The sequence below is a fragment of the Danio rerio genome, chromosome 2 (genome assembly GCF_052040795.2).
Source record: "Danio rerio strain M-AB ecotype USA chromosome 2, GRCz13ab, whole genome shotgun sequence".
Lineage (NCBI taxonomy): Eukaryota > Metazoa > Chordata > Actinopteri > Cypriniformes > Danionidae > Danio > Danio rerio.
In genome coordinates this window covers 24,128,061-24,146,223 of record NC_141022.1, presented here as the reverse complement: position 1 = coordinate 24,146,223, position 18,163 = coordinate 24,128,061, and the positions used below count along the sequence as shown (strand labels likewise).

The 18,163-nt window shown below is 35.3% G+C and overlaps 2 protein-coding genes across 9 annotated transcripts in view; one reads left to right on the top strand and one right to left on the bottom strand.

The window, feature by feature from the left end:
- Window positions 1-4,405, top strand: part of LOC141378042 (nucleoprotein TPR-like) — a 55,751-nt gene extending 51,346 nt beyond the window's left edge. For both annotated transcript variants that reach the window (XM_087240719.1, XM_087240718.1), the window contains exons 47-51: window positions 1,315-1,413; window positions 1,500-1,659; window positions 1,746-1,855; window positions 3,883-3,972; window positions 4,149-4,405. In XM_087240719.1, coding sequence (XP_087096845.1) covers window positions 1,315-1,413; window positions 1,500-1,659; window positions 1,746-1,855; window positions 3,883-3,972; window positions 4,149-4,201 — 512 coding nt within the window. In that variant the 3' untranslated portion in view covers window positions 4,202-4,405. The remainder of the gene's footprint in view (window positions 1-1,314; window positions 1,414-1,499; window positions 1,660-1,745; window positions 1,856-3,882; window positions 3,973-4,148) is intronic.
- prg4a (proteoglycan 4a) overlaps window positions 4,026-18,163 on the bottom strand; it is a 29,967-nt gene continuing 15,829 nt past the window's right edge. For all 7 annotated transcript variants that reach the window (XM_087238870.1, XM_087238872.1, XM_087238867.1 and 4 more), the window contains 11 exon segments: window positions 16,000-16,113; window positions 15,669-15,722; window positions 14,535-14,600; window positions 12,896-13,000; window positions 11,720-11,938; window positions 9,080-9,154; window positions 8,837-8,976; window positions 6,053-6,209; window positions 5,881-5,985; window positions 4,908-5,036; window positions 4,026-4,549 (listed from right to left, as the gene is read on the bottom strand). In XM_087238870.1, coding sequence (XP_087094996.1) covers window positions 4,443-4,549; window positions 4,908-5,036; window positions 5,881-5,985; window positions 6,053-6,209; window positions 8,837-8,976; window positions 9,080-9,154; window positions 11,720-11,938; window positions 12,896-13,000; window positions 14,535-14,600; window positions 15,669-15,722; window positions 16,000-16,113 — 1,271 coding nt within the window. In that variant the 3' untranslated portion in view covers window positions 4,026-4,442.

Here is an 18,163-nt window from a genome sequence, read left to right as displayed (position 1 = left end):
TTTGTGTCTTTATTTTTTATTAGAAAAATGTTTAGACTAACAACATATTAATCAATATTTTTCTGTTGTATAATAGCACATTTGACCTGAAACACTTCCTCTTTTTTACTGTGCTGCATACTTTTTAGTAGAACTGCTGACTTGTGGAAAAAGCAGAATAAGAATAAATTTAGGGTTGTTCCAGACTGCTGTCTGGACATGTCACAAGTTGTCATGATCTTTGTAGAAGTTGTGAAATATATTAAAGATGCACATAATTGTTCAGTTCTGGTATGCAGAGAAGGGTTGCAGAAAGAGGAAGTATGTCTGGGGGTTACAAAGAGCCAAGGGACTGCAGAATGACTGATAAGTGACGTTAAACCAAAACTCCACCTGTTAAGATCAGTTGTGTATATATGCTGGAGTCAGGAAATGTAAGTTAGTTGCGAACCTCTTGAATGTAATTCTTGTATTGCATTAGGGTAACGTAACCCAGAGCTCTGTCATCGAATTATTCATTTGTATCTAATAAATTACTAACATTTTTGGCATTGAAGAAAACCCTCTCCAGACCTTTTCTTATTGAACACGCATGTAATTGGCTAGATATTCCAACAGTCTACCGCCAGTCAGGACGCAGAACACAATGCACTAATCAGGCCGCAGAACACAATGCGCTGTAGAAAAAAAGCATGTCGAATTGCACAAAAAAAAATCCCAGAGACTGCGAAAAGTGAACCGCATCATAGCGAGGGATCACTGAATTTGAAAGTCTTACATCTGAGGGTTCAAAAACGAAAAATAACAAAAAAACTAAATGCTGAGAAAATCGTATTTTAAAAGCTGTCCAAAAGTTCTTAGCAAAGTGCATTACTGTCGTCATGGAACATGATCTTTACTTTAAATTGTAACAAGTTTTGTCATAAAATATTTTTTATTATTTTTATTTGGTTATTGCTAAAAACATACTAGTGCTACATAAAAAATCTCACGTTTAATTAATTCTGCAAATGAGTGAAAATCAATCCTTAAATTCATTATTACCTTCTAGAACAGTCGTTTTCACAAACATTAGGTACTGCCTCCATAGCCAAAATAAAATGACTGAGTTTGCTTCTGTGTATAAATTGCCATTCTGAAGGGCAACTTGTTTTACTGTGGAGGGAAAAATTGTTTCTCAGCTTGTAGAAAATCAGTTTCATTTATAAAAATTCATAGTTACAGGATTTTTGTAGTCTTAAAGACATGGGATGAAAATCAATGTTTTACGATATATTATAATTTGAATGGAAATGCAGCTGTTAGATTGAGTGTGTAACTGTGTGTCTCCTGCAGGACTGGGAATGTATGAAAGTCCACTGTTCCTGCCCACTCATGATGAGGAGTCTGGAGGCAGGAGTGTGCCCACCACCCCTCTACAAGTGGCCGCTCCAGGTGAACAGCTGCTCAACTCATGCCCCCTATCCTCATGTTTGGTTTACTTCTGACTGTTTGTATAAAGCTTGGGTTTGTCTTGACAGTGACCGTGTTCACCGAAAGTCACCCGTCGGATGTTTCGGAGACGGCCTCTCAGTCAGTGCCCATGGTAAGCACATCCACCGCCAGCCTGAGTGCACCAGGAGAGGCTGTGCCAGGAGATGATGGAGATGACGTGTTCGTGGCTGAGGCTGAGAGCGAAGGGTGGGCACTTACTACAGTTTCATGATTTGTTCTTGAGTGGTTGAGTGTCTTCCATGTGGTTGTGTAATGTGTGTGTCTGTCTTCAGGGTGAGTAGTGAAGCGTGTCTAGAAGGCCAGTTGGAGCTAGATTCTGCACAACCGGCTGATGATGCCAGTCTTCCCTCCACCAGTCAAGAGCCTACGTCTAGTTCTGCAGGTACACAGCGTTGCTCATGTTGCTTTTATTCTTAGTTTGCTTCCTTTCAGTTTTCATCTATTCATTTATTTTTAAATATTTTATGTAACTGTGATAAAACTCTCCAGATATCCACTAAATACATTCCGAAAATAAATGTTTTCAAAAGGAAATCTTATATGATAAATTTGCTACATATGAAAGTAAGCATCACCTACTGTTACGTTTTACTATTAGCTACAAATAGTTGGAGTAGAAACAAGTATTGAGTTTTCGACTCAAATTTTTACAGGGACTGGGATACCATTGTGTATAAAATGTGCTATATAAATAAACTTGCGTAGTAGTAGTAACAGCAGCAGCGGCGGTGGTGGTTGTAGTAGTAGTAGTAGTAGTAGTAGTAGTAGTAGTAGTAGTAGTAGTAGTAGTGGTGGTGGTTGTAGTAGTAGTAGTGGTGGTGGTATTAGTGGTAGTGGTGATTGTGGTTGTAGTAGTAGTAATGGTGGTGGTGGTTGTAATAGTGGTAGTGGTGATTGTGGTTGTAGTAGTAGTAGTGGTGGTGGTGGTTGTTGTAGTAGTAGTAGTGGTGGTTGTAATAGTGGTAGTGGTGATTTGTATTAGTAGTAGTGGTTGTTGTTGTAGTAGTAGTAGTGGTGGTTGTGGTTGTTGTTGTTGTTGTTGTTGTTGTTGTTGTAGTAGTGGTGGTAGTGGTGGTTGTTGTTGTTGTAGTGGTTGTAGTATTAGTGGTGGTGGTGGTTGTTGTGGCAGTAGTAGTTGTTGTTGTACCAGTAGTGGAAGTAGTAGTTATAGTAACAATGATAGTTGTAACAATGGTAGTTGTCAATATTAGTGATGGTAGTAGAAGTAAGAATAAGGCTAATAGTAGTAGTAACCGTTATGGTAGAAATAAGTTATGGTATTGTTAGTAACGATAGTAATTGTATTAGTAGTGTTAACAGCAGGAGTAGTAGCATTAATAATAATCAGGATTAATAATTAACAATGCAGATGTGTGTATTTTTAAAATAAAAAATGCAGAAAAGATACAATATTAATATTAGTATTTATTTTGGAATTTGACCATAGCAGTAATGCCTGTGTTAGCCATGATATTGGGTGCAAAATTAATTATAGTACAAGAAATAAATAATAATAAGGATAGTAATTGTGTGGGGTTGCCGGAATGGTAATGGACCCTATTCACAAGCTGGTTTTGACTAGTTTAACTGTCATCAGCATCTTTATTCCTTGAAGTTTTTTTTCATAATGTTTTTTTTTCTCTCTCAAATAATTATATGTACAGTTATAAAGCTATACTTTTGTGTTAAATCATCTTTGCATCAAATAAAAAAAAAAACTAAATACTGCTTATGCAACATGTTTCTCGTGCAGCATCTTTGGGCGGGACAGTGAATTTGATGTTATTCTCTCTTCTGTCTGCTGTTATCAGTATCACAGTATTCTCCCTCTTTTTTCTCTCTGAAAGTCTTGATTACTCTATTATTGACTAACTTTTAATTTCTGAGCAAATGGCCCATTCAGTGGGCTTCAAGTTTATCCAACTATAATGACTTCTCTGCTGCTAAGAAACCCGAAAATGTGAAAAAAGTCTATTGCGATTATTCTCTGAAAAACTTAACATCATTTTTATGATCAATATTATGATTAACATCATTTATTTATATATATATATATATATATATATATATATATATATATATATATATATATATATATATATATATATATATATATATATATATATATATATATATATATATATATATATATATATAATCCATATACATAGGATATATATATATATCATATGTCTCATCCAAGTTATCAGACTTCCTGGGGTTTATATATATATATATATATATATATAATATTTATTAACAATGAATATGTTGAATACTTAACAATGAATATGTTTTAAACCTTATGCAGCCAACATGAATTTAAAAACTACTTGTGACTTTGTACTTTGACACATTTATTTGTTATTGACATCACACATTTGACCTAATTTCAATACGTTTCTTTAGACACTAGCACCAGTAGCGGTCAGGCTAAACCCGCAGGCCGTCTGCTTCCTCAGCACCATCTGCCCCGGAGAAACCAGCTGATCCGGAGAGGTGAGGTTGGAGCCTGCTACTCTTACTCGTACAGATACACCACACAGACTGCATTTGAAAGCTTTTCTGAGTTTTAATGAAGCAGAGAATATTGTAAATGCATACAGAAGCTTTCAGATTTGTTTTGGAGAAATCTTGTGGAAAAAAAAAATCTTGGTTTTAATTTTTTCTTGTAGGTTTTCCTCGTGGAGGTCGGGGTCGAGGGCTCAGCAGAGGCTCCCCTTTCTAAATCCAGCTGCATTTCCAGCGTCTGCCCGGCAGAAACACTGAGCTCACATCCGTGACTCTTCAAAACCATCAGCTCACTGCTGTTTTATGTTTAATGTTTGGTTTCAGTGTGCTTGAAATCATTGCTTTAGATTTGTTATTTTACATTTTGTGAGTAATCATCCTGATGCTATGTTTTGCTAATAAATGGAGAATCATTCTCGCAGAGCAGCTGCTGGCGCGGTTTGTTTAACGCTGGAGTTTTAGGCGCAGTGGAGCCACTTGGTGATGTCATTCTGCTGTGACGAGTGGCTGGCAGGAGCAGTCAAAGCAGGCAGATCACCGCTAATCTTGACGTTCAAGACTTTAGCTGTAAAAAGCACAGAAATGGAGGTAATAAATGCGCCACTTCAAATGTCATAACTCAATTAATATCAGATTCATTACTATTACACAACTGAATATTACAAACACACTCCACTTTTAGGTATGTCATCTTTGTTGCTACAGTGTGCGTATTCACAAAGTTGCAGTTTTTTGACAGCGTGACTAAGTATGGAATCATGGGAGTTGTCGTCTTCATTGCACAAATTGAGTGTTTTGGGCTATTAATGTATGATTTATGCAAATCGCTCTGGTTGCAAAGCATTTGGAATAATGAAAGTACACAAGTCAGCAATATATATAACACGTCTTGTCCCTTGCAAAACACTTATATTGTCACTTACGCCAGGAGAAAACAAGGTAATCGAAGCCATCAGACTTCCTGGGGTTGGGCATGGACACTGCTGATGACACAGCACTGGGAAAACCCTTCATTTTCAACTTGATGTTGATCTCCCCTGATAGCTGGATTTCTGTCAAATGATACATAAGCAATCATGAATCGCATTTTATATCTTATTAGTAGTTGTGGTTAACGATATAAGGAACGATTCTTCTCAAAATGAAAATGTGTTCCAAACCTGTATGACAGGTGTGTCCAAACTCGGTGCTGTAGGGCCGGTGTCCTGCAATTTTTAGTTCCAACCCCAATTAAACACACCTGAGCCAGCTAATCAAGCTCTTTTTTGGTGTACTATAAACCTCCAGGCAGGTGTGTTAAAAGAAGTTGGAGCTAAACTGTGCAGGACATTGGCCCTCCAGGACTGAGTTTGGACACCCTCTGCTGTATGAGTTGCTTTTTCCTGAAGATATTTTAAAGAGAGCTGGTCAGGATTTTTTTATTTTTTTGTCCTACTATGGAAGTCGATCGATGGCCAGCAACCAGCATTCTTTAAAATATCTTTCGTTATGTTCAACAGAAGAAAGAAACTCATAAAGGTCTGAAACGACATGAGGGAAAATAAATGGAAGTAAATTAAATTTTAAGAAAGTGATCTCCAGTAATCCAGTGAATGCTGCTAAAAATAGAACTTCTATTTATATTTTAATGCTTTATTTTCCCCCATTTTGAGTACTGGTAAATTGAAAGGCTTGTTGTGGGGTGAGAAGAACTAAAACATGTTTATTAATGTTTTATTTCAAGCTGCCACATTTATTTCAGTGGCAGATCATCATTTTATCATTTTCCTTTTTTTAAAGTGTTCAACCATAACAGAGCCTTTTTTTCCTGAAAATATGTTTTTTAAATGCCTTCAAAGCACTTATTAATACAAATTATTTACCTTAATTCAGCATTAAAAACTACTTTAAGATTACCTGCTTGTTTGCCATTTTTGGAGGGCTTGTCAGCATTTTTAGACCTCTTCCCACTGCAATTTGGTCCACTTCCAGGAGGAAAAGAGAGTTTCTGAACTTTACCCCCTAAATAGAAAATACAAATTGAAAATGCAAAATAGAAACACATGAGGCAGATGGCTCTATTCAGCACCTTTCTTGAAGAAGTAGACCGATTCGGGCCTCTTTCTGGTGGCTGGGACTGGGAGAGCAGCAGTGATGTCACCGCTGAGCCCACCGAAATCTTGCGACACAGATCTTGGATATCCAGACTCCAAAACCCCATTCTCAAAACTCCAGTAACTGTCACCCTTAGTAAGAGAAAATATACAGTTCAGTCGGTTAGCAAAGTTGTGTAAAATAGTTGATTACTGTACTGTATTTGAGAATTTGCACTTTATTGAGTTAAAAGTACAAGTAGTCTGATCTGTAATTGACAACATCTCTAAAGAAAAACTGTTTTTGTTTATTCTTAACATTTTGTTTTCTTTCATATGCACATTAAAGGTGGCACGGTGGCTCAGCGGTTCGCACTGTCGCCTCACGGTATGAGTGTGTGTGAATGCGAGTGTGTATTTTTCCCAATACTGGGTTGTGGCTGGAGGGGCATCTGCTGTGTGAAACATATACCTGATGAATAAGATGATGATGCACATTAAATATGATAAACAAATGTGCATGCTTAAAGTGATAGTTCACCCAATTGTGACAATCGTCGCCATTTACTCTTTCACTTGTTTCAAACCTGTATGCATTTCTTTTGTCGAACACAAACGGTATTTTGAAGAAAGCTGGAAACCTGTAACCACTGACTATAATAGTATTTGTTTTTCCTACTATGGAAGTCAATGGCTACAGCTTTCCCACATTTTCAAAATATTGTCTTTTGTGTTTAACAGAATAATAAAAACAATGTTTTTGTTAATTTTGTGTGAACTATCCCTTTAACATGTATGATCAAGTGCATTGTTTTAGCTTGTTATACTGCTTATACAGCTTAAAAAATGTCAATTTAAAAAAACTATTTGTAAGAAATTTGATCAGTGCTACATTATAAATGTAGAATAAAACAAATATCCTAAATCCAGTACATCCACAAACATTTTCAAGTCTCTTAATGTTTTCTGTAGCTTAATTTCTATTAGTTATCTGTTAAGTATACTGGAGTGTTTTTATTCAATCAGTTATTTGATGATTTAAATGTTACAAATCTCCCCAAAGGTTTAAAGGAACATTCTGTGATTTTCCAATAATAAATGGCGTTGAGAAACTGAATGACCCTTTAAATGGATAGAAAATTGACTCAAAAAATAAAAATAAAAACTGTTCCAAACCTTTGAAAAAAAAAAAGTACATTGACATCTTAAAGAGCCCGTATCATGGGTTTTTGAAAATGACCTTCCATCCAGTGTGTAATCCACAGCTCCGAGTGAAGTGAAATATCCAGTCAAGGCTTAAATCTGAAAGTGCACCGTTCAAAACTATTGATTCATCTATAAAAGAGTCGACTCATTTGTTGCATGTGCAGACCCGGGAAAATTGATACCCCCGGCCCCACCCACAAACACTGTAGAAAGAAAAAGAGGAAAACAAACACTGTAGCAGATCCCGGCTGAATCATGTTGCGAAGACACTGTGCTCTGAGGTGTCAGGGAAAGTTAGTGTCTTTTTCCCTACCTAAATATGGGGCTGTGAAGAGTCAGTGGTTGATGTTTATTTTTGCAAAAATACCTGAGCATTATAGCCCCAACCTTGTGCAGTGTTCCCGTCAATTTTCTGACGAACGCTTTAGCAATTTAGACACTTATATAAAGGGAATTTATCGGCCGTTTGTTAAGAAGAAGGATCAGAAAGACTATTGATGTATTTGACTTTGTCAGAGCTTGACAAGAACCTTACAGTACAAGGTTCATGGATCAGTTTCTTCCTCCATTTCACAAGTGTTAGTAAATGTGATTAAATTGGTTGCCTCCTTGTTTTCTCTAGCTTGCAAATTATGTATTCAATTGTTTTGTTACTTGTAACCACTTGTACTGTATCTGGTTATCTCTTTATATTCTCGTATCACATTAAGAAAACATTAAAAACGCAACGCGTGGCGCTTTGTTTATGGATTTAAATACATTTGTAAGCTTACGATCCACTGCCGTTTGTTGTTGCTAAGGCCACCGTCAGTTGTTTCTACACAGGTGCAGTGGTCAAGTTTTAAATTAGTTCAGCTTTTGCCACTGTGAGGATTAATACTGAATGTGTGTCACGGTAAAGAATAAAGCAATATGCTGGTGTTAAACTGCATTGCTTTAATGCACTCCTGCATTGGGCTCACACACACACTGCAATCTGGCTACTTCAAAATTGTTGATAAGACGTGGTGGGCATTTTTATCTGTCTCGCGCTAAACGCAGTCGACTAATCACAACAGACTAGATCATCGAACCAATCGGTGGAATTTAGCATCGCATTAAAGAGGGGTTTGTGAACAAATAAACCACGAAACGAATCATATGGGAGTCGTTGGGATAATTAGGTAAAAATAAATGCTTATTATAAGACCATGAAAGTGTTTTTTGACCTGCATGCATATCAGCCTGTTGTTGGAGACCCCCAAAACCAAAACATGACCCTTTTTAATGCACAATAGGCATAACTTAAGTATTAAAAGCTTTATTTTTTACATTTACTTAAGTGTATTTTTGGTCATGCAGCTGGACGGACATCTGCCACAAATAAAACAAATGCTAGAGTAACTGGTGGTTCATTCCTAACTCAAAACAGGCACTAACCCAAAGGGTAGTGAGTGAGGATTTGTGGCCAGATACTTTTAACTTAATTTTCATGTAGTATCTGTATTTTCACTTAAGAGAATCATTTTGTAGTATTTTCTAAACACACAGTTGCAAATAAAAGTACTGACGTTGTTTTGGGTGTTCTCCAGTACCTTGATGATGTAGGTCTTGCCCTGGCAGTTGCAGCGCGTGAAGGCCGTGTCAATGGGTGACGGGACGCCTAGTTCTTCAGTGATTCTGCGAGCAGGACCAGCCCTTCTGGTCTTGGGGTTCAGCAGCCAGAAAAAGTGACCTGGGATGGACAAGACTTCACTTAATGTCTCTAATTGAATACTTAAGACATAATGTCTTAACGTTATACCCCAACAGTATGGAGGAAAATGCAGAATGTGTACCTCTGAAAACAATAATGGAGCCGTTGAAAAGAGCAGCCATTCCATCAATGACAACTCCACTGCAGAGATTGGGCCCTGAGGCACAGAGATCAACCTTTAATATCTTTCATCAATATTTTGGAAGAGTTAAGATTTAGGATAATGTTGCCTTTTTAACCAAGCTATGATACAAAAACAATGAAATAAGAAAGGTAAACAAAAGAAGAATAAACACAAACAAACACACAGTAAAAGCTAAATTATTGAGAGAGGTCTGGGTGCAGACTCGGTGCAGTGCAATCTGAGCTGCATCCAATGCTTTTTAATGTGCTCACCTAACCCCACCCCTAACCCTACCCTTCACTGTGACGTTACTCACTCCATTGAGTGCATTGTGTCTGACATTGCATCGCTGAGTGATGCAATCTCAGCTTCCATCATAAAGGCTGCATCCAGATACTATTGAAATTATCAGCATTTTTATTGGTCATGATGACAGGACATAATATTTTACTAGTTAGCCATTATTAATACAGCCCCAACTCAGCATATTCAAATGAGCATGTGATTCTTTCAGTAAAGACACTGGGGTGTCTTGCCATCATCAGTCATCCTGTAAAGTTTGAATTCCTTTTTAACTTTTTTACAAGTGCTGTTAAGCGAAGTGATTTTTTTTTCAACGTAATATTTTTAAACCTAATTTCTACTAACAAATTTATTTAGTCTCAGTAAATAATGTTGTTTATCCCTTTAACCGCCCCACCAAGAAAATAAATGTTGGATTGCATTTCTTAATTCCTAATGTCCCTAGTTAACACACTCAATGCATTTTTCCCCCAACACATCCGTCTTTCCGATGAGATGTTATACTGAGGTCATGACTCTCTGTGGTTATAAAAAATCCCATGGCACTTTATGTAAAGATCAGGGGTGTAACCCCGGTGTCCTGGCCAAATTCCTTCCATTAGCCCTTCCTTCCATCAGCCCTTAGGCTTCAACGAATGATCATCCTTTGATTGATAATATTTTAACTAAAGTTCAACTACAAAATCAGTTTTATCACATCATTTTTTGCTGGGTTCCTGGACATGTCGGACTTTTAGGCAATGGGCGAGCTGATGCAGCTGCTAAAGATGCTTTGAAGCAAGTAGTGAACAAATGCCAAATTCCTCCGTCAGAGATGAAACCTTTTATCAACGCTTACATTTTAAACAAGTGGCAAAAGGAATGGGATGCATTAGAAAACAATAAATTACATGAAATCCAACCTCAAGTTTCACACAGAATTTTAAGACATTTTAAGAATCGATTTGATCAAGTAGTTTTTACCAGATGTCATATTGGGCATTAGAGAATAACACATGGTTTTTTGCTTCAAGGTGAAAACCCTACTCAGTGTTTGTGCTGCATAACTCCTCTTACTATAAAACATATTTTACTGGACTGTCCTGCTTTTACTGATTCCAGAAGGACTTTTTATGAATTTAACTCTTTGAAGGACATTTTTGACAAAGTGAAACCAGAAAAGATTTTCGAATTTTTATCATGTATTAACACAAAAAATCTTATTTAATTTATGTTTGTTTTGTTTTTTGATTTTTAAATTGTATATTTATTGTTGAAAGATTCCTGCCATGAAGATAGCCTTGGGTGCTGACATGGCACTAAATAAAAAATACATACATACCATCAGCCCTTAGGCCTCCCAAACATCCCCATCCACCGAACTGGCTCTATCAATGACCAATTTATTTAAAACCAGAATCAAAATAAAACAAAATTTTTGAATGCTAAATCATTTTTATTTTATTGAAATACGTCATAAAATTTTAAATTCTCATTTAACAATGAATAACTGTTCTTGTTTGTTTTTTTTCAATAAAACCAAAATCAAGTGTAGTAGCACAACATGATTATGTTTTTATTTTTTTATTTTGTAAACCAAAAATGCTGTGTGTGTAAACCATCATTTAAAAGTCATTCTTTAAATGACTTTAACAGTCATTTATTAGTTAATAAAAATATTTGAAAAAGAATCAAAATTTCACAGCAGGTCTAATAATTTTGCCTTTAGAATATGAATATGTTAAATAATTATAATAAATCATTAAAAATATTTCGAAATGCTGGTGTTCATTTTAAATGTATGAGCAATTTTTATACCTTTTTTTCTTAACACAATTAAACTGGTAACTAACAAGCATTTGACACTAAAGATATTTATTATGTTAAATAATGCAATTTCAATGCATCTTCAGTTTTTGACTTTGAGAAAAATAAAAAAAATTGGGCACTCTCAGAAATAAAGGTGCACAGGCGGACAATGAGGCAACATCATTTCGAAAGGCGTTTGTAGGTTCCATATTAATACCTTAGAGGTACATATTACACAAGACGATAGTGTATCTTTGAAACATTTAAGTGCTAATATGTATCCTACCTTTAAAGTACCAAAAATGTACACTTTAGGTACAAAAATACATCTTTTGAAAATGTAGGAAAAAATAACTGAATTATTTTTCAGAAGCAAATAGACTGAGAATGTGAAAGTTAAAGAAAACATGGTAATTTCAAGTTGTCAGTCCATTCGCTTCTAAAAATAACATCTTTTAATAATAAATTATAAATTGTTCATTTTAAATGTATGAGCAATTTTTATACCTGGTCCAGCAGGGCTGCTGTCCGCTGGAGCCTGAGTGATGTCTGCAGGAATGCTGGGTCTGCCTGAACTGCTGGATGGCCTGTCTGCTTGCCCGCTGATGGAGAGAGACACCTGCACCGGTACAGCTTGTGGATTCTCAGAGGAAGCCCCTGCTGGCTGGAGGGGAGCAGCAGCATCCGATTCTGCCAGATGAAATTCAGAAGGACTGGAAGACAAACCTGTGACAGTATGTGAGTCGTTCAGTTTATATTCTGAAGCATGTGCTAAAACTTACATTTATTTATTAAGCAGACACTTTCATGCAAATAAAGAAACAAAGAAGCACTTAAAATCACCAGAGAGCAGCAATAAATAAATGCCATGACAAATCTAAGTTTAGCAGTATTTGTGTGTGTAAGTAAAATAAAATGTTTGTAGGTTTGCATTAGGGTTGCACAAATGTACATCATGTTAATATGCAAGATATGCAATATACAGTTGAAGTCAGAATCATTACCCCCCCCTGAATTTTTTCACAATCATTAGCCCCCCGTTCATATTTTTCCCCATTTTCTGTTTGAGAAGAATTTTTCAACACATTTCTAGACGTAATAGTTTTAATAACTAATCTCTAAAAACTGATTTATTTTATCTTTGTCATGATGACAGTAACTAATATTTCACTAGATATTTTTCAAGCAACTTCTATACAGCTTAAAGTGACATTTAAAGGCTTAATTAGGTTAACTAGGCAGTTTAGGGTAATTAGCCAAGTTGTTGTATAACGATGTTTTTTTTCTGTAGAGTATTGAAAAAAAAAACTAGCTTAAAGGGGCTAATAATTTTGTCTTTAAAATGGTGTTTAAAAAATTAATAACGGCTTTTATTCTAGCCAAAATAAAACAAATAAGACTTTCTCCAGAAGGAAACATATTATCAGACATACTGTGAAAATTTCCTGAATCTGTTAAACATACTTTGGGAAATATTTAATTAAGGAAGAAAAAACAAATTCAAAGGGGGGCTAATATTTCACACTTCAACTTTATGTATCGCTGACACATGTGAAAATTTACATTTATTTTATGCAGGGATTGTAAATTTGAATAAGCAGATGGGGCCTTGCTATCTTTATCCCCACCTCCCCAGTAGTTGTTGTTCTGCTATTGGCTATCTTTTTTTAATCAGTCTGTTACCAGGGATGTCAGAGGCGGACAGAGGAGTATAGGGGCCGTCCTGAGACACATCACCAGCAAGGAACGGAGAGGCAGATGGAGTCATCAAATTATTCAGTCCACTCCCTGAAAAAAAAGTTATAAGCTACTGATAAAAATGAGTTGGTAATTTTTTTCTTAACACAATTAAACTGGTAACTAACAAGCATTTGACACTAAAGATATTTATTATGTTAAATAATGCAATTTCAATGCATCTTCAGTTTTTGACTTTGAGAAAAATAAAAAAAATTGGGCACTCTCAGAAATAAAGGTGCACAGGCGGACAATGAGGCAACATTGTTTCGAAAGGCGTTTGTAGGTTCCATATTAATACCTTAGAGGTACATATTACACAAGACGATAGTGTATCTTTGAAACATTTAAGTGCTAATATGTATCCTACCTTTAAAGTACCAAAAATGTACACTTTAGGTACAAAAATACATCTTTTGAAAATGTAGGAAAAAATAACTGAATTATTTTTCAGAAGCAAATAGACTGAGAATGTGAAAGTGAAAGAAAACATGGTAATTTCAAGTTCTCAGTCCATTCGCTTCTAAAAATAACATCTTTTAATAATAAATAATTTTATTAAATTAAAAACTAAATTTCTCTAAATGTGAGTTTGCATGTTCTCCCCACGTTCGCATGGGTTTGCTCCGCGTACTCCAGTTTCCCCCACAAGTCCAGAGACATGCGGTATAGGTGAATTGGGTAGGCTAAATTGTTTATAGTGTATTAGTGTGAATGAGTGTGTATGGGTGTTTCCCAGGGATGGATTGCAGCTGGAAGGGCATCCGCTGCATAAAACATGTGCTGGATAAGTTGGCAGTTCATTCCGCTGTGGCGACCCCAGGTTAATAAAGGGAATAAGCCAAAAAGAAACTAAATGAATGAATGAGTTTCTCTAAATGTGTCACTGTTCAACAGCCCAAATTCAGGACACACACAGTTTTTAACCAAATTAATACTATTTACTCAATTCAATTCAGCTTTATTTGTATAGCGCTTTTACAAGTAGATTGTGTCAAAGCAGCTTCACATACATGTTCATAGTAACAGGATCAGGGTAGTTCAGTTTTTAGTGTTTAAGTTTAGTTTAGCTCAGTTAAGTGTGGTTTGAAGTAATTATTGACAGTCCAAACACTGAAGAGCAAATTCATTGATGAGTAGCTTTTCAGATCCTGAACCATGCAAGCCAGTGGCGACAGCGGAGAGGGAAAAAAACTTCACCAATAGGAGAGTGAAGAAAAAAAACCTTGAGCATAAATCTTTCAAACTACGACTTTCAAATTAAACGTGAACAATGTTTCATGTTTTAATGGTGCATCATTATGCATACATATTCACGTTTATAATCAAAATGTACTAAACATTTAGTTTATTTCATTAAGTCAAAAATTTAAAAACATTGAGTCAAAAACAGACCTAAATGCATAATCCTTTATAATTCATAAAAAAATGTGTGTGCTAAATCAGGATATTAGATTTCAGGAGGATCATAAGAGAGGAAAGACAAATAAATACAGATTAAGAGTATAAAAGATTCTTTCAAGAAAAATAATACACATAAGGTTTTATATAACCATAGTACACATATATTTTGATGTGAGCTCACCATATCTCATCACATCTGGGTTTTGCTGAGCTGCAAGACATGCTGCAATACACTCCTCAGTATAATCTACAAAACAGCAAACAAAAATACATGTTGTCTTTATTCAATCTAAAATGAATATAAACTAAGTACTACAGGGGCTCCAGTCAGAATGCATCCCCACTGTTTCTTATTTCAAGAAGAAAGAATACAAATCTGTTAAAGGATGACTGCTGCTTGATATTTACTCATAATTCATTGTCAGATTGACTCTTTATGATCCATCTTGATCTCCAAAATGAAACGTATCTGCACCTTTCACCTCACTCTCACGATCGTCTGAAAGTTCTTAGAGGCTCACATAGGCTTCAGATCAGGAATCTTCGCTGTAATTAGCTTTCTGAGTATTAGTGAGCACTTAAATCACTGTAATTCCTATTGTTCTGGATTAGAATCTGCTCTGAAGTAGGAACTAAATTAGTTCCACAAATGGTGTTCCTAGTACATGACTTATAGCAGGTACTTCGACCAATAGTTCTAGAACTATATATAAAAATAAGTTCTTCTGGTGTGAAAGCCCTTATAATGACTTTCTGCACAGCACCTAAAGCAGGGGTTCCCAAACCTTCCAGCCCACAAACTTCATAGTAACAATGTGACTTGCAACCCCCACTATTTTTGAAGGTGGTAATAAACATAAACAATAAACACGCAATGGCTCACGCACATCAATAGGCCTATATAAACACAAGCATGTTGACAGCACAAAAAAGTGCAGCAGTCTAATTTTTGTATAGTCAATCATTCATTTCTTTAATTTAACCTCATCTAATTAGACTAGTGGGATCTGCTGCAATTGACGAGATTGCTGTGTTAATCTAGCGTAAAAACCCCCAGGGTCATGAAAAAAAATATCTTCTGTAGGTTATGAATAAAATATGGCAATTTTAATAGATTTTTCAAATTTATTCGATTATTGGAAAACACCAAGAGACTCCCTCTCATTGTCCGCAACCTCTACTTTGAGAACCACTGATTTAGAGTTTCTACTACACCCATTCAGCCCTAAGGACTCCCAAAAGCTGCTTAAAACAAACAAACGAACAAATCTGTAGTTGTAATGAAAGGAGAATCAAATTAACATTAAAATAACACCTGTTGGTTTGTTTGGTTTGGAGCTTCTTGGAGCTTGCAAATTGGAAAATGCATCTGAAAAAGACAAGAATGCAGTCAAAACAGACAGACAACTGAAATATGAGTAGGAAAATCTGGGTCAAATATGAAAAAAGTTAGTGTTCATTAAAACAGCAAGTCTTATACAGCTTAATTTATTTATTGTTTTACATTTTTGTCCATTAGAATGTGTCTTTTTTTAAATAAATTTATCATACATTTGTAGAAGTAAAAATTGAACATTTGCTAATAATCATTAGTTTCCTGGGTCAGTAAAGTCGTGAAGAGTGTAAGTTAATAAATGTCATCATACCGCAGTGTGTGCTGTAGTCTGGGCAGCAGGAGTTGTGGAGAACACAGCCAGAATCACACTCACACTGACGGCCACGGCGGAACGGCTCACCACAGCGACCTCTGCAGGACTCACCTGACAATTACACAACAATTATAGATCAAAAAATCTAGCATTTCACATATTAAATATAAATTTCTCAAGGATTTTATTCTGTCAATGTTGAAAACTGGAAATCACTGACATCCATAGTACGAAAAACTAATTGAAATCAATGGTTATCGGTTTCCTGCTTTCTTTAAAATAACTTCTATTATGTTTAAGGAACTCGAAACAGGTTTGGAGCCAGTGAAGGGTAAGAAAATGATGAGAGGCTGCATTATGCCCTAAAATAAATGCATCCAAAAAATGTTCTTCTTTAAAGCCAGTTGCATGAACACAGACAACACATTAGGACATATATGACAATTTATGACAGATGCGAATTGGGACAGAGCATTTGTCAAACGAACTATTTTGAAAAAGTCACCCAAGTTAACCAATTGCTGCAACTTACTTAAAGTTACAACCAGTGTTTTTATAACCAGATACACTTATTAAGATGTAGGAATCAGCCCCAGGTTACACAAATCTATCTGCTGTGAAGTCTTTAATAATTTCACTAAAGTAAAAAATATGACAGTCTCTTGAGCCAAATGACAGATTTCTTCACAGTTTTTATACTTCTTTAAACTGTCTGCTCCACCAAATGGTTGACCATATTTTGACTGTTTTCAATAACGACTGTTAAGGTCATTTAAAGTATGTCTGTTTTAAATAATGATTTACACACGCAGCATTGTTGGTCTATAAAAACAACAACAACAAAAATGTTGCTCACTTGTTTTCTTTATTTCTTTATTTTTTACAATAAAACCACAATCATGTTAAATGAGAATCTGAAATATTTTATGGCATACTTATAAAAATAAAGAGGATTTAGTATTTAAAACTGTTTTATTCAGATGAAATATTTGTAAATGAATTTGTCTTACACTTCATATTTTCAGATTTTCATAGTATTAATGCTGGTACTTTTACTGACATCTACCATTTGATAAAGGTTGATATTTTAGAAATTATAGGGTGTGTTGAAAAAAAATGCATTGATTGTGTTAACTAGTGACATTAGGAGTTAAGGGATACAATCCAAATATTTTTTTTTTTTCTTGGTGGGGGGTTAAAAAATGTTTTAAAACGACATTTTAATATATAGTCTCTAAATTATACGAAGACTTAAAAGCTTTATTCATTCACTCATTTTCTTTTCAGCTTAGCCCCTTTTTTTATCCTGGGTCGCCACAGCAGAATGAACTGCCACTTTATATGCTTTATATGCTTTACACAACAGATGTCCTTCCAGCCGCAACCCATCACTGGGAAACATCCACACACACACTCATTCAAACAGATAAACTACGGACAATTTAGCCTTCCCAATTCACCTGTACGTCATGTTTTGGGACTTTGGGGGAAACCGGAGCACCCAGAGGAAACCCACACCAACAGGGAGAGAACATGCAAACTCCACACAGAAACGCCAACTGATCAAGCAGAGGCTCGAACCAGCGACCTTTTTGCTGTGAGGCAAACGTGCTACCCACTGCACCACTGCATCACTTAAAAGCGTTATACGTCAATATGGCATAGTACAAAACAGTTTTTTCTTTTGGAATTTGTCTAAAAGTTCCATAAACATCCACTGAAAAATAAATAACAAATATAAAGCAATAAATAAAATAAAAATATATATATTTATAATATTATTTTTTTTTTATATTTTGTATAATTCAGTTAAAATTATCCTGTCTCTTCAAGTTAAAACAAATTATAACATTAAAAAATTATTGAAAAAAACTAACATTAAATAATTACAGTACAATCATAAAATCTTATTTGTATTTTTATTAGTATTATTAAAATATAAAACATAATACGAGAATACATTTTTGAATTAAAATTTGTGAACTGGATAGGGAACTGAAGAAAAAGGTTTTCAATGAATGTTGTAAACAAAAATATCATTAGTTAATTTGATTAACACCTTCAAATTACCACCCTTCAAATAGCACCCACCCATCCCATTTATAGGTGGAGATACATAGATAGATGTTTTTATTTACTATTTTACAAATATTCACCAATA